Source organism: Amblyraja radiata, chromosome 16 (assembly GCF_010909765.2).
Source record: "Amblyraja radiata isolate CabotCenter1 chromosome 16, sAmbRad1.1.pri, whole genome shotgun sequence".
In the NCBI taxonomy this organism is placed as follows: domain Eukaryota; kingdom Metazoa; phylum Chordata; class Chondrichthyes; order Rajiformes; family Rajidae; genus Amblyraja; species Amblyraja radiata.
Window position 1 is genome coordinate 3536154 of NC_045971.1, and position 17203 is coordinate 3553356.

The window sequence follows — 17203 nt, forward strand, 5'->3', positions numbered from 1 at the left end:
CGAGGAAATACTTTTTCTCACAGAGAGTGGTGAGTCTGTGGAATTCTCTGCCTCAGAGGGCGGTGGATGCTTTCAAGAGAGAGCTAGATAGGGCTCTTAAAAATAGTGGAGTCAGGGGATATGGGGAGAAGGCAGGAACGGGGTACTGATTGGGGATGATCAGCCATGATCACATTGAATGGCGGTGCTGGCTCGAAGTGCCGAATGGCCTACTCCTGCACCTATTGTCTATTGTCTATTGTCTACTGTCTAAACTAAACAACCCAGTCCAAGAATTTTGGTAAATCCTACTTTGTCTGGCCACATTTCTGCCCAACATTAACATACAACGGTCTCCAGCATGAGGAAGGACTGTCAGCTGCCCCATGATCAAATGGCGGAACAGACTCGATGGGCCGAATGGCCTAGATCTCATAAAGTCATGTTATAGGACCAGAATTAGGCCATTCGGCCCTTCAATCACGGCTGACCGATGTCTCCCTCCTAACCCCATTCTCCTGCCTTCTCCCCATAACCCCTGACACCCGTACTAATGAGGAAACTATCTACCTCTGCCTTAAAAATATCCTGAATAATTCTGCTCCTTGTCCTTTGTCCTTGTGTGCACATGAGCGAAGAAGAGATATTCATATACAATTGACCAAAGGGGTAGTATTGAACCCCAAATGTCTTTTTATCCATCTCCACCTCAAATGTGGCCTGACCCGCAGAGTTCCTCCACCACTTTGTGTTTTGATCAAGATTCCAGCATCTGCAGTTTCTTGTGTCTCCTCTACAAATACAACCAAGGCGTTCCTCAGCTTAGTTGATTACTGAGGTAAATCTTCTTCTTGTGTGCCACCTAGTCAGTGGAAAAACTGTACATGAATATAATCAAGCTGTCCACAATGTAGAGAGACGTTAGAATTTAGAAGATTGAGGGGGGGATCTTATAGAAACTTACAAAATTCTTAAGGGGTTGGACAGGCTAGATGCAGGAAGATTGTTCCCGATGTTGGGGAAGTCCAGAACAAGGGGTCACAGTTTAAGGATAAGGGGGAAATCTTTTAGGACCGAGATGAGAAAAACATTTTTCTCACAGAGAGTGGTGAATCTGTGGAACTCTCTGCCACAGAAGGTAGTTGAGGCCAGTTCATTGGCTATATTTACAATGCATTTAATGCATTTCGTTGTCTCTGTACTGTACACTGACAATGACAATTAAAATTGAATCTGAATCTGAATCTGAATCTGAATTTAAGGGGGAGTTAGATGTGGCCCTTGTGGCTAAAAGGATCAGGGGGTATGGAGAGAAGGCAGGTACGGGATACTGAGTTGGATGATCAGCCATGATCATATTGAATGGCGGTGCAGGCTCGAAGGGCTGAATGGCCTACTCCTGCACCTATTTTCTATGTCTATGAAGGGAATAACGTTTCGTGCAAAGGTAAAAGCCAGTAGAGTTCGATGAAAGGTCCAAGGGTCTCCAATGAGGTTAATGGGAGGTCAGGACCGCTCTCTAGTTGGTGATAAGGGTGGGTCCTATCAAATGCTTGATAACAGCTGAGATGGAACTATCACTGAATCTGGAGGTGTGCGATTTCACACTTCTGTGCCTCTTGCCTGATGGGAGAGGGGAGAAGAGTGACCGGGGGTGAGACTGGATGCTGCTGGCCTTGCCGAGGCAGCGTGAGGTGTAGATGGAGTCAATGGAAGGGAGGTTGGTTTGTGTGATTGTCCAACCCACGTCACCACAACCCTCTGTAATATCTTGCGGTCTTGCGAAATGAGTTAAGGGCCTGTCCCACTTACTCGATTTTTTTCGGCGACTTACGGCACCCGTCATAGTCGCAGCAGGTGGCCGAAAGTGTTCAACATGTTGAAAATCCAGCGGCGACCAGAAAAAGGCGCGACTCTTTGGGCGACTGCTCACCACCGTACAGGGGTCACGTGTCGACGTGTCGCGGCGTGACATGGCCTGTATGGTCGTGAGTAGTCGGGTAGTTTTCATCCGCCTACTGCGACTATGAAAAAACCGCATGAGTGGGACAGGCCCTTTACAGTTGAGTGAATGAGCATTCTGAGCGATCATTCTGTTAGTGTGCAACAAAATGCATTCACTGTGAGGAGTAACCCTCACTTTCCCTCTCTCGCCATCCCTCCCCCGCCCTAGTTCTCTGACCAGTCTTGATTAAATGTTACCTCTGCATGCCTCGTTGTCACCTTCCCCTCGCTAACAATCATCTATTTTACAATTTCCTTGGACCTCTTCCCCTTTGATCTCTCGTTTTCACGCCTTACCCTTCCATATCTCGGTGTCTCCCTCTCCCCTGACTCCCAGTCTGAAGAAGGGCCTCGACCCGAAACGTCTCCTTCTGCCTTGCCCCACTGAGTTACTCCAGCCTTTTGTGTCTCTCGCCATGAGAAGCATTCACTGCAGCTCCTGTTTCTGTGGCTGTGATGAGATATGTCTATGATAGTCCTCTGGTGAGTTAAACATCTGCAGTTGAAGATTGTGTGATTCCACACATGCAAATCATTCCTGCTGTTCACAAGTTGGATGTGATCCGAGCGATGCTCGCTGGAATAAACCCCAGTAATTATTAACTAGTCAGTATTGTCTAACACATTTGTCTGCATGTAAATCAGGCCCCATTAAAACAAGGCTCGTGTTTTATTTAGCATCGTTGGTTTCATGCGGTGCATGGAGCCAAATTGCACAACCTGGTATCTTAACATAGAAACATAGAAACATAGAAAATAGGTGCAGGAGTAGGCCATTCGGCCCTTCGAGCCTGCACCGCCATTCAATATGATCATGGCTGTTCATCCAACTCAGTATCCTGTACCTGCCTTCTCTCCATACCCCCTGATCCCTTTAGCCACAAGGGCCACATCTAACTCCCTCTTAAATATAGCCAATGAACTGTGGCCTCAACTACCTTCTGTGGCAGAGAGTTCCAGAGATTTACCGCTCTCTGCGTGAAAAATGTTTTTCTCATCTCGGTCCTAAAGGATTTCCCCCTTATCCTTAAACTGTGACCACTTGTCCTGGACTTCCCCAACATCGGGAACAATCTTCCTGCATCTAGCCTGTCCAGCCCCCTAAGAATTTTGTAAGTTTCTATAAGATCCCTCCTCAATCTTCTAAATTCTAGCGAGTACAAGCCGAGTCTATCCAGTCTTTCTTCATATGAAAGTCCTGACATCCCAGTCGGCCAGTGGATCTGCCAGAGAGGACACAGAGTGCTGGAGTAACTCGCTGGGCCAGGCAGCATCTCTGGAGAACATGGATAGGCGACGTTTCAAGTCCACACCCTTCTTCAGACCTGTTCCCGAAACGTTGGATACTGAAAGGCCTGGGTAGAGTGGACGTGGAGAGGATTTCCCCCAGTGGGAGAGTCTCAGACCAGAGGACACAGCCTCAGACTAAAAGGACGCACCTTTAGAAAGGAGATGAGGAGGAATTTCTTTAGTCAGAGGGTGGTGAATCTGTGGGATTCATTGCCACAGACGGCTGTGGAGGCCAAGTCAATGGATATTTTTAATGCACAGAATCTTGATTAGTAAAGTGTGTCGAGGTTATAGGGAGAAGGCAGGAGAATGGGGTTAGAAAGAAAGATAGATCATCCATGATTGAATGGTGGAGGAGACTTGATGGGCCGAATGGCCTAATTCTGCTCCTAGGACTGATGAACATGTCACTTATGTCACCTATCCATGTTCTCCTGAGATGCCGCCTGACCCGTTGAGTTACTCCAGCACTTTGTGTCTGCTGAGTTACTCCAGCACTTTGTCTTTTTTTGTAAACCAGCATCTGCAGTTCCTTGTGCCAACATTGATCTGCAATAAATATTGATTGGGATGTTCAACGGTTATTGCTTTAGATTTTAATGTAGACTTTATCGATACAGCGCAGAAACAGGCCCTTCAGCCCATCGAGTCCTCGCCGACCAGCAATCACCCCGTACACTAGTACTATCCCACACACGAAGGACCATTTGCAATTTTACCAAAGCCAATTAATCTTCAAACCTGCACGTCTTTGGAATGTGGGAGGAAACCGGAGCACCCGGAGAAAACCCATGCGGTCACGGGGAGAACGTACAAACTCCACACAGACAGCACCCATAGTCAGGATCGAACCAGTGTCTTTGGTGCTATGGACCTAGTGTAAATATAGGAGTAAACTTAGTGGCCGAATCAATTGGAAGGGCCAAATGGACTCCTTAGCAGTAATAATTTTTCGATGATTCTGTAATTTCCCCGTTTGATAGAGTGATGTGGTGTGTTTAAGAAGGAACTGCAGATGCTGGAAAAATCGAAGGTAGACAAAAAAGCTGGAGAAACTCAGCGGGTGAGGCAGCATCAATGATCTCATTGAATGGTGGTGCTGGCTCGAAGGGCCAAATAGCCTACTCCTGCACCTATTGTCTATTGGAGCGAAGGAATAGGCGACGTTTCGGATCGAGACCCTTCTTCAGACTGATGTCGGGGGAGGGGGAGGGGGGGGGGAGGGCGCCTCTTTCTTTGCTCCATAGATGCTGCCTCACCCGCTGAGTTTCTCCAGCCTTTTTGTCTACCTGGTGATGTGGTATCATTTGTCTCCAGAAGAAGGAGAAGGCAGGAACGGGTTACTGATTGGGGATGATCAGCCATGATCACATTGAATGGCGGTGCTGGCTCGAAGGGGCCGAATGGCCTACTCCTGCGTCTATTGTCTATTATCATTAGAGCAGGTAGATTGAGTTTTGGAATGGAATACTGTATTGGCACAGGGACATTTTCTGCTTGCACTCCCAATGTATACAAAGAGCAGCCGCCTCTGGCTCTGACAAAGCATGTCGGCTCCCCGTTTGTTCTCCCCCCCCCCCACCCCCACTCCCTACAGCGGTTCCCCCCCCCCACCCCCCCCCCGCCGGTTGCTCAGAAGAGATGACAAAGCGGTTTCTTGTCGTATACACCAGGGTGCAATGAAGTTCCTTGTTTCTAGGGCCCGGTGGAGAAAAGAGAACAAAATTCCATGCGGCCAGACGAGGTGTAGGATGGGGAGGTGCTGTAAAAAGGAGAGCCCTCTTTTGGAACAGACGAATGCAGATCCTGTTTGCTGGTCCAGGTAAACTATTCCATGCAGAGACAAAGAACCACACCTGCTGGTTTACGCCAAAGACGGACACAGAGTGCTGAAGTAACTCAGCGGGCCGGGCAGCATCTCTGGAGAAAAAGGAGTGGGTGACGTTTCATGTGGGGAACCATGGACATTTTTCACACAGAGAGTGGTGAATCTCCGGAATTCTCTGCCACATAATGTAGTTGAGGCCACAGTTCATTGGCTATATTTAAGAGGGAGTTAGATGTGGCCCTTGTGGCTAAAGGGATCAGGGGGTATGGAGAGAAGGCAGGTACGGGATACTGAGTTGGATGATCAGCCATGATCATATGAATGGCGGTGCAGGCTCGAAGGGCCGAATGGCCTGCTCCTGCACCTATTTTCTATGTTTCTATGAAACCCTTAAAAATAGCGGAGTCAGGGGATATGGGGAGAAGGCATGAACGGGGTACTGATTGGGGATGATCAGCCATGATCACATTGAATGGCGGTGCTCGCCTCGAAGGGCCAAATGGTCTACTCCTGCACATATTGTCTATTGTCTATTGTCTATTGCCTGTTGACCCTTCTTCAGACTCTGAATCTAAACGATTTCGAAATATGTAGGAAGGAACTGCAGATGCTGGTTTAATCCGAAGATTGACACAAAAAGCTGGAGTAACTCAACGGGTCAGACAGCTAGCAATGGCCTGCTTCCGTTATCATCGTTGCTTTATTTGCATATCTTTCATTTGTTCTATATATTCTCTGGATCACTGTCTATATCTCAGCGAAGGAAATAGGCAACGTTTCGGGCCGAATAGGAACCATTTCAGGAAATAGGCAACATTTCGGGCCGAAACCCAGAAGGGTTTCGGCCCGAAACGTTGCCTATTTCCTTCGCTCCATAGATGCTGCCACACCCGCTGAGTTTCTCCAGCATTTTTGTCTACCTTCGATTTTCCAGCATCTGCAGTTCCCTCTTGAACACTGTCTATATCTATTGTTTCCCTCTCCCCTGACTCTCAGACTGAAGAAGGGTCTCAACCCGAAACGTCACCTATCCTTGTTCTCCAGAGATACTGCCTGACCCGTTGAGTTACTCCAGCGCTTGCTGTCTATCCAACCTGGTCCACGGCTTGAGTGAAAGAAGTGGAAAATCCTCCCAGTGCTTTGGCCAACATTGATCTGGCACTAATGACCACAACAAGTAATCGACATAACTTTGTAATCATCCCTAATTGATGGTCTTTGCTAAGTATACGTGGTGTCGAAGCTGTCCACATTGAGGATGGCTGAAAGATAGAGATTCAACGATTTAAGGATTTAATGATTCATTGACTGAATTATATTTTGTTGTCAAATGTACCAAGGTACAGTGAAATGCTTTGTTGTGCATGCAGCCATGATCACATTGAAAGGCGGTGCTGGCTCGAAGGGCCAAATGGCCTACTCCTGCACCTATTGTCTATTGTCTAACCTGGTAAAACCACACAGCAGACCTCACTGAGGCAGTACACAAGTGTCACCACGATCCTGGTGCCGGCAAAGATACCAAAGTTCACTGATCAGTTCCTCAAAGTCCATCAGGGGTTGGACAGGCCAGATGCAGGAAGATTGTATGCAGTGTATACCAGCTTCTGCAGTTTCTTCCTACACAGCTAATCCTCTCCACTCTATTCATCAATACAATACAATACAATACAATTCAATTTATTGTCATTTGGACCCCTTGAGGTCCAAACGAAATGCCGTTTCTGCAGCCATACATTACAAACAAATAGACCCAAGACACAACATAATTTACATAAACATCCATCACATTGCTGTCACATGCCTCCTTAACGCAAGATGGCTTGGGATGACCAAAGTCTTTGGTGTGCCACTCGCAGGCGAGCTTCTACAAACCACAACCAACAATAGGCTCCAAGATCAAAAACTCAACTACCAAATTACCCTCTGCCTTCCCTGCTGATGTTGAGTTTATTAACAGAATTCAGTGGCACAATCTTGCACCTCCATTTTCCCCATTCCGGCTAAATGTCCCCCCCCCCATCTGACAGTCAAAGGTCATGTTTTGATTGAAACATGAAGCGCCCAGAATTATTGAAACTATTCGCAATGCGTGATCATAAAAACCACAGGGCGATACGGTGGCGCAGTGGTAGAGTTGTTGCCTGATAGCGCTTTCAGTGCCGTGGAACTGGGTTCGATCCCGACAACGGGTGCTGCCCGCACGGAGGTTGTGCGTTCGCCCCGTGACTTGCGTGGGTTTTATCTGAGATCTTCAGTTTCCCCCCCCCCCCACAAAGGTGTGCAGGTTTGTAGATTAATTGGTTCAGTATAAATGTAAATTATCTCTAGTGTGTTTAGGGTAGTGTTAGTGTGCGGGGATCACTGGTGGTACCTCTAAAGTAAACTAGACTGAACACATCACGGCAAGAATTACCAGCGCATCCCATTTACTCAGTGTTTCTTTTTGATAGAAACATAGAAACATAGAAAATAGGTGCAGGAGTAGGCCATTCGGCCCTTCGAGCCTGCACCGCCATTCAATATGATCATGGCTGATCATCCAACTCAGTATCCCATCCCTGCCTTCTCTCCATACCCCCTGATCCCTTTAGCCACAAGGGCCACATCTAACTCCCTCTTAAATATAGCCAATGAACTGTGGCCTCAACTACCTTCTGTGGCAGAGAATTCCACAGATTCACCGCTCTCTGTGTAAAAAATGTTTTTCTCATCTCAGTCCTAAAAGATTTCCCCTTTATCCTTAAACTGTGACCCCTTGTTCTTGACTTCCCCAACATCGGGAACAATCTTCCTGCATCTAGCCTGTCCAACCCCTTAAGAATTTTGTAAGTTTCTATAAGATCCCCTCTCAATCTCCTAAATTCTAGAGAGTATAAACCAAGTCTATCCAGTCTTTCTTCATAAGACAGTCCTGACATCCCAGGAATCAGTCTGGTGAACCTTCTCTGCACTCCCTCTATGGCAATAATGTCCTTCCTCAGATTTGGAGACAAAACTGTACGCAATACTCCAGGTGTGGTCTCACCAAGACCCTGTACAACTGCAGTAGAACCTCCCTGCTCCTATACTCAAATCCGTTTGCTATGAAAGCTAACATACAGTTAACAGTTTCTCTAAGATCCCCCCCCCCCACCCTCAATCTTCTAGATAGAAACAAAGTGCTGGAGCAACTCAGCGGGTCAGGTGACTGATCCAGTCAGCAGAAAGACTATACATGATTACAAGGCAAGACAAAATGCTGGAGTAACTCAGCGGGTGAAGCAGCGTCTATGGAGAGAAGGAATGGGCGACGTTTCGGGTCGAGACCCAATTCCTTCTCACCATAGATGCTGCCTCACCCGCTGAGTTACTCCAGAATTTTGTGTTGCCTTGGATTTTACCAGCATCTTTCTTAAACATACATGATTACAATCAAGCCATCCTCAGTGTGCAGATGCATGATCGAGGGAATAACATTTAGTGCCAGGTAAAGTCCTAGTTCAATGGTCTCCAATGAGGTAGATGGGAGTTCAGGGCCGCAGTCTAGTTGGTGATAGGATGGTTCAGTAGCCTGATAAAGACACCGTCCTTGAATCCTGGAGGCGTGCGTTTTTCACTCCTGCACCTTTTGTCTATTGACTCCATAACTCCATCACACAGGAGAAGGATAACACTTGCATTGAAACATAGAAACATAGAAAATAGGTGCAGGAGGAGGCCATTCGGCCCTTCGAGCCAGCACCGCCATTCATTGCGATCATGGCTGATCGTCCCCAATCAATAACCCGTGCCTGCCTTCTCCCCATATCCCTAGATCCCACTAGCCCCTAGAGCTCTATCTAACTCTCTCTTAAATCCATCCAGTGATTTGGCCTCCACTGCCCTCTGTGGCAGGGAAATCCATAAATTCACAACTCTCTGGGTGAAAACGTTTTTTCTCACCGCAGTCTTAAATGGCCTCCCCCTTATTCTAAGACTGTGTGTGGCCCCTGGTTCTGGACTCGCCCAACATTGGGAACATTTTTCCTGCATCTAGCTTGTCCAGTCCTTGTACGATTTTATATGTTTCTATAGGATCCCCCCCCTCACCGTCCTTGAATCTGGATGCGTGCGTTTTTCACCCATCTTGTACAACTGATGGGAGAGGGGAGAAGAGGGAGCGGCTGGGCTGAGAATGGTCCTTGATGATGCTGCTGGTTTGGCGGAGGCAACGTGAGATGGAGTCACGGGCAGGGAGGTTGATTTGTGTGTGTGTGTGTGGTGGTCTGGGACTGCAACCACAACCCGCAAACCACATCAGCTCTGCCCAGCTCCCATGTGGGGGCAGTGAAAGAGTTAATGGCTCCCCAGCGTTGATGCTGCTGCATGGTTTCAATAGACAATAGACCATAGACAATAGGTGCAGGAGTAGGCCATTCGGCCCTTCGAGCCAGCACCGCCATTCAATGTGATCATGGCTGATTAGTCAGTTATTAAAGATGGGATAGCAGCACATTTGGAAAGTGGTGAAATCATTGGACAAAGTCAGCATGGATTTACGAAAGGTAAATCATGTCTGACGAATCTTATAGAATTTTTCGAGGATGTAACTAGTAGCGTGGATAGGGGAGAACCAGTGGATGTGGTGTATCTAGAACTCCAGAAGGCTTTCGACAAGGTCCCACATAAGAGATTAGTATCAAACTTAAAGCACACGGCATTGGGGGTTCAGTATTGATGTGGATAGAGAACTGGCTGGCAAACAGGAAGCAAAGAGTAGGAGTAAACGGGTCCTTTTCACAATGGCGGGCAGTGACTAGTGGGGTACCGCAAGACTCAGTGCTGGGACCCCAGCTATTTACAATATATATTAATGATCTGGATGAGGGAATTGAAGGCAATATCTCCAAGTTTGCGGATGACACTAAGCTGGGGGGCAGTGTTAGCTGTGAGGAGGATGCTAGGAGACTGCAAGGTGACTTGGATAGGCTGGGTGAGTGGGCAAATGTTTGGCAGATGCAGTATAATGTGGATAAATGTGAGGTTATCCATTTTGGTGGCAAAAACAGGAGAGCAGACTTTTATCTAAATGGTGGCCGATTAGGAAAAGGGGAGATGCAGCGAGACCTGGGTGTCATGGTACACCAGTCATTGAAAGTAGGCATGCAGGTGCAGCAGGCAGTGAAGAAAGCGAATGGTATGTTAGCTTTCATAGCAAAAGGATTTGAGTATAGGAGCAGGGAAGTTCTACTGCAGTTGTACAGGGTCTTGGTGAGACCACACCTGGAGTATTGCGTACAGTTTTGTCTCCAAATCTGAGGAAGGACATTATTGCCATAGAGGGAGTACAGAGAAGGTTCACCAGACTGATTCCTGGGATGTCAGGACTGTCTTATGAAGAAAGATTGGATAGACTTGGTTTATACCCTCTAGAATTTAGGAGATTGATAGGGGATCTTATAGAAACTTATAAAATTCTTAAGGGATTGGACAGGCTAGATGCAGGAAGATTGTTCCCGATGTTGGGGAAGTCCAGGACAAGGGGTCACAGCTTAAGGATAAGGGGGAAATCCTTTAAAACCGAGATGAGAAAAACTTTTTTCACACAGAGAGTGGTGAATCTCTGGAACTCTCTGCCACAGAGGGTAGTTGAGGCCAGTTCATTGGCTATATTTAAGAGGGAGTTAGATGTGGCCCTTGTGGCTAAGGGGATCAGAGGGTATGGAGAGAAGGCAGGTACAGGATACTGAGTTGGATGATCAGAACCTATTAGAACCTATTTTCTATGTCTCTATGATCATTCCCAATCAGTGCCCCGTTCCTGCCCTCTCCCCATATCCCCTGACTCCGCTATTTTTAAGAGCCCTATCTAGCTCTCTCTTGAAAGCATCCAGAGAACCTGCCTCCACCGCCCTCTGAGGCAGAGAATTCCACAGACTCAACACTCTCTGTGAGAAAAAGTGTTTCCTCGTCTCCGTTCTAAATGGCTTACTCCTTATTCTTAAACTGTGTGTGTGTGGCCCCTGGTTTTGTGGGAAGACGATGTTACAAAGGGTCACAGAACCTGCCTGGTGGAGGGACAGGGTGAGGGGAGACGAGAAAAGCGCAGTTGATCAATGTTTTTCAACTGCAGAGCCGTGGCTGATTCTTCCCGGCCTGGTTGTCTTGGTAACAATATCAATATGTTTTGCTTCTGAGTTGAAGTGCCTGTCAAGATGGCTATTGGGATGCAGGGAGTGTTTGCAGTAGGTGCGAAACTGTCTCTGTGTGTAGCATGCAGATAGTTTAATTGCATCACTCCTGCGCTGAGAGCTCCGGGGAACTTGGAAAAGACGAGCGTGATATCGTGCATTCTGCAGCGTGACTTCTTTGTAATCAGATTATAAAATCATGAGAGGAATCATCTGGAAAAGGGGAAGTACAACGGGATCTGGGGGACCTTGTACATCAGTCTATGAAAGTAAGCATGCAGGTACAGCAGGCAGTGAAGAAAGCGAATGACACGTTGGCCTTTATAACAAGAGGAGTCGAATATAGGAGCAAAGAGGTCCTTCTGCAGTTGTACAGAGCCCTAGTGAGACCACACCTGGAGTATTGTGTGCAGTTTTGGTCCAGTAATTTGAGGAAGGCCATTCTTGCTATTGAGGGAGTGCAGCGTAGGTTTACAAGGTTAATTCCCGGGATGGCGGGACTGTCATATGCTGAGAGAATGGAGCGGCTGGGCTTGGACACTCTGGAGTTTAGAAGGATGAGAGGATATCTCATTGAAACATATAAGGCTTGGACACGCTAGAGGCAGGAAACATGTTCCCGATGTTGAGGGAGTCCAGAACCAGGGGTCACAGTTTAAGAATAAGGGGTAAGCCATTTAGAACCGAGACGAGGAAACACTTTTTCTCACAGAGAGTTGTGAGTCTGTGGAATTCTCTGCCTCACACGGTTCTCTGGATAGTTCCAAGAGAGAGCTAGATAGGGCACTTAAAGATAACGGAGTCTGGGGATATGGGGAGAAGGCAGGAACGGGGTACTGATTGTGGCATGATCATCCATGATCACATTGAATGGTGGTGCTGGCCCGAAGGGCCGAATGGCCTACCCCTTCACATTCTGTCTATTGTCTATTGTCTCCATCAGTCCATCACACAGGAGAAGGATAACACTTGCATAGAAATATAGAAATATAGAAAATAGGTGCAGGAGGAGGCCATTCGGCCCTTCGAGCCAGCACCGCCATTCATTGCGATCATGGCTGATCGTCCCCTATCAATAACCCGTGCCTGCCTTCTCCCCATATCCCTAGATTCCACTCGCCCCTAGAGCTCTATCTAACTCTCTCTTAAATCCATCCAGTGACTTGGCCTCCACTGCCCTCTGTGGCAGAGAATTCCACAAATTCACAACTCTCTGGGTGAAAAGGTTTTTTCTCACCTCAGTCTTAAATGGCCTCCCCTTTATTCTAATACTGTGGCCCCTGGTTCTGGACTCGCCCAACATTGGGAACATTTTTCCTGCATCTAGCTTGTCCAGTCCTTGTATGATTTTATATGTTTCTATAAGATCCCCCCCTCATCCATCTAAACTCCAGTGAATATAAGCCTAGTCTTTTCAATCTTTCCTCAAAGGACATTTAGTATCAATCCTGAGTCGCCCTTAAGTTGTGTCGGGGGACTGGAATCAGGTGAAGATCAGGCTAGCCAAAGTATATATGGTAGATCAGGCGAGGGTTTAGGGTTGTGGAATTCATGGGTGTCTTTATGAAAATATAAATCAGCACCTACGGTTCTTCACTACGCTTTATGTTCTAAATTCAACCAGAGCTGGGAAATGTTAATTGTGGTCATTAAATAAACCTGGAATAAAATATCAGGTATTTATAAAGGTGACCATGAAACTATTGGTTTGATATAAACACCTGCCTGGTTTGAACTACCTGCTAGGACAAAGGTCTCCTGCCCTCAGTCAGTTTGTGACTTGAATGCAATGTGGTTACCTCTCAGCTTCCTCCTCTACTGACCGGATACTGAGGGGTAGGTAACACTGACCAGTTGTGTCGGAAGGAACTGCAGGCGCCGAAGATTAAACGCAAAGTGCTGGAGGAACTCAGCGGGGACAGGCAGCATCTCTGGAGAAAAGGAATAGGTGACGTTTTGGGTCGAGACCCTTCTTCAGAGTGAGAGTCAGGGGAGAGGGAACGGTAAGGGACAAAACAAACCACAGCCGGCACTGATGACTCGAGAAAGGTGGAGCCCACAATGGTCCATTGTTGGATGTGGACGAGATGATAATGAAGGGATACAAACAGTGAAACTAGCAAGACGACTCGGGTGGGGGAGGGAGGGACGGAGAGAGAGTGGATGCACGGGTTACTTGAAATTAGAGAAATCAACGTTCATACTGTTGGGTTGTAAGATGCCCATTTGCCCATCTGGGTTTGTGCTCATGGTGTGGAGGGCACATCATGAGGGGCTACGATATTACCGAGATTTCTATGTTACACATGCCTCGTCTGGAGAGGATCAGTGGGGGGGGGGTGAGGGGGAGGAGGTGAAGGGATTGGCATTTTATTGATGCTACTGAATCAGAAACTGCAGTTGGCACAACAGAGACATTCAAGAGATTTGGTGTCAACGCAAAACCTGTAACTCCCATATGAAGGTGCTGCAGAGAATGCAACACATAACACTCAGCAGGTAGTGTAGGCTCCTAGTAACAGTGACACGCTATGGAGCTGAAATGGAATCTAGTCCTTGTCTTCTATGATGTTTCTCGGCTTGTACTCGCTAGAATTTAGAAGATTGAGGGGGGATCTTATAGAAACGTACAAAATTCTTAAGGGGTTGGACAGGCTAGATGCAGGAAGATTATTCCCGATGTTGGGGAAGTCCAGAACTAGGGGTCACAGTTTAAGGATAAGAGGGAAGTCTTTTAGGACCGAGATGAGAAAATCATTTTTTACACAGAGAGTGGCGAATCTGTGGAATTCTCTGCCACAGAAGGTAGTTGAGGCCAGTTCATTGGCTATATTTAAGAGGGAGTTAGATGTGGCCCTTGTGGCTAAAGGGATCAGGGGTATGGAGAGAAGGCAGGTACAGGATACTGAGTTGGATGATCAGCCATGATCATATTGAATGGCGGTGCAGGCACGAAGGGCCGAATGGCCTCTACTCCTGCACCTATTTTCTATGTTTAAGAGAGAACTGCAGATGCAGAAATATCGACGGTAGACAAAAATGCTGGAGAAACTCAGCGGGTGAGGCAGCATCGATGGAGTGAAGGAATAGGCGACATTTCGGGTCGAGATCCTTCTTCAGACAATATCTCTGATGGTTACTTTCTACTTTCTTCCTATCATTAATTTTGTCCAGGTCTGGTTTTTTTTCTTCATTAAATGAAAACATGAACCTTAAAATACTTTTGAATTTTAATTTTACTTTGAAAATGTTTTAAAACAGTTGCACACAAGAACACGATTTAGTTGACTAACCAGTCTAGGTCCTGGATTATGTTGGTATCCACCATGGATACCCCTCCCTTTAAAAATGCAACAAACTACACAGATTCTGATGTGGATGAGAAGCTCAGAACAGCCCATTGAACTGAGAGAAGCCCATTAAACTAACACAACAATCCAGAACTATCTACCTCATTGGTGACCGTCGGACTATCTTTGATCGGACTTTACTGGCTTTACCTTGCACTAAGCACTGTTCCCTTATTCAAGATTCAAGATTCAAGAGAATTTATTGTCATGTGTCCCAGATAGGACAATGAAATTCTTGCTTTGCTTCAGCACAACAGAATATAGTAGGCATGAATACAGAACAGATCAGTGTGTCCATATACCATTATATAAATATATACACACATGAATAAATAAAACAGATAAAGTCCAAATAAACAGATAATGGGCTATTAATGTTCAGAGTTTTGTCCGAGCCAAGTTTAATAGCCTGATGGCTGTGGGGAAGTAGCTATTTCTGAATCTGGACGTTGCAGTCTTCAGGCTCCTGTACCTTCTACCTGAAGGTAGCGGGGAGATGAGTGTGTGGCCAGGATGGTGTGGGTCCTTGATGATGATGCCAGCCTTTTTGAGGCAGCGACTGCGATAGATCCCCTCGATGGTAGTGAGGTCAGAGCCAATGATGGACTGGGCAGTGTTTACTATTTTTTGTAATCTTTTCCTCTCCAGGTCGCTCAAATTGCCGAACCAAGCCACGATGCAACCGGTCAGCATGCTCTCTACTGTGCACCTGTAGAAGTTAGAGAGAGTCCTCCTTGACAAACCGACTCTCCGTAATCTTCTCAGGAAGTAGAGGCGCTATCATGTGTCTGTACACTGTGAATGACTCGAATGTAATCATGTATTGTCTTTCCGCTGACTGGTTAGCAGTTAGCACGCAACAAAAGCTTTTCACTGTACCTCGGTACACGTGACAATAAACTGAACTGACTGTGGGTGGTGCAGTGGTAGAGTTGCTGCCTTATAGTGTCTCAGACCCGGGTTCGATCCTGACTGCCGATGCTGGAATTTCTCCGGGTGCTCCGGTTTCCTCCCACACTCCAATGGCGTGCAAGTTAGAAGGTTAGATGGCGTCTGCAATTTGTAACTTGTCCCTTGCGCGTAGGATAGTGCTAGTGTACGGGCGTTTGCTGGTTGGTGCAGACTCGATAGGCCAAAGGTCTTGATTTCATGCTGTATTTTACGTCTCGTTTGGCCGGCGCAGCGGTAGAGTCACTGCCTTACAGCGCTTGCAGCACCGGACACCGATTACGGGTGCTGTCTGTGTGGAGTTTGTACGTTCTCCCCGTGACCTGCGTGGGTTTCCTTCGAGATCTTCGGTTTCCTCCCACACTCCAAAGACGTACAGGTTTGTTGGTAAGATGTCTTGGCACAAATGTAAATTGTCCCGTGCGTGTGCAGGATAGTGTTCGTGTGCGGGGGGGGTCGCTGGTCGGCGCGGACTCAGTGGGCCAAGGGGGCCTGTTTCCGCGCTGAATCTGCAAACTGAACTGAAACTAAAGCCAGCGTTGGAAGTCTAAACCCTGATGTGTGCTGGCTCCAGATAATGAATGTGTGGAACAGCAACTACAGAGTGAAACGTTAGGAATGTACATTGCACCAGAGCAGTGGTGAAGCTGACCAGAGTCTTTAAGTGCCTTTTAATACCGATGCAGAAGTTCAATTGTGATGCCGTCAAATTAATCTGGAATGAATGGAGTGGAAGAAGCTTGCCCTTGGGACCGCCAGCTCGCACACACAATGGATCCCCCAATGGGACCTTTAACAATCTCTGGTACCGACAAGCAGGAATCCATTGCAAGGTCTTTACATTTTGTCATAATTAATTTGTTTTCTAATTAACTGTGTTATACGGTGTGACAATTTGCGTTGATTTGGGTTCTGTGAACAACAGGTCTAAAGGGGAAGTCAATTCAGCCTGGAGATCATAGAACTTATATAGAAACATAGAAACATAGACAATAGGTGCAGGAGTAGGCCATTCAGCCCTTCGAGCCTGCACCGCCATTCAATATGATCATGGCTGATCATCCAACTCAGTATCCTGTACCTGCCTTCTCTCCATACCCCCTGATCCCTTTAGCCACAAGGGCCACATCTAACTCCCTCTTAAATATAGCCAATGAACTGGCCTCAACTACCTTCTGTGGCAGATAGTTCCAGAGATTCACCACTCTCTGTGTGAAAGATGTTTTTCTCATCTCGGTCCTAAAGGATTTCCCCCTTATCCTTAAACTGTGACCCCCTGTCCTGGACTTCCCCAACATCGGGAACAATCTTCCTGCATCTAGCCTGTCCAACCCCCTAAGAATTTTGTAAGTTTCTATAAGATCCCCCCTCAATCTTCTAAATTCTAGCGAGTACAAGCCGAGTTTATCCAGTCTTTCTTCATATGAAAGTCCTGGCATCCCAGGAATCAGTCTGGTGAACCTCCTCTGTACTCCCTCTAAGGCAAGAATGTCTTTCCTCAGATTTGGAGACCAAAACTGTACGCAATACTCCAGGTGTGGTCTCACCAAGACCCTGTACAACTGCAGTAGAACCTCCCTGCTCCTAGACTAAAATCCTCAAATCCTTTTGCTATGAACAACAGGTCGAAAGGGGAAGTCAATTCAGCCTGG

General features: G+C 46.9%; 1 protein-coding gene across 8 annotated transcripts in view; it reads left to right on the forward strand.

Annotated features, from left to right (window-relative positions):
* srcin1 (SRC kinase signaling inhibitor 1) overlaps positions 1 to 17203 on the forward strand; it is a 343123-nt gene that overhangs the window by 54607 nt on the left and 271313 nt on the right. For 6 of the 8 annotated variants that reach the window (XM_033034920.1, XM_033034907.1, XM_033034908.1 and 3 more), the window contains exon 2: positions 4973 to 5095. The exons of the other annotated variants lie outside the window; for them this stretch is intronic. In XM_033034920.1, the coding sequence (XP_032890811.1) occupies positions 5071 to 5095 (25 nt within the window). In that variant the 5' untranslated portion in view covers positions 4973 to 5070. The remainder of the gene's footprint in view (positions 1 to 4972; positions 5096 to 17203) is intronic. 8 annotated transcript variants of the gene reach the window in all.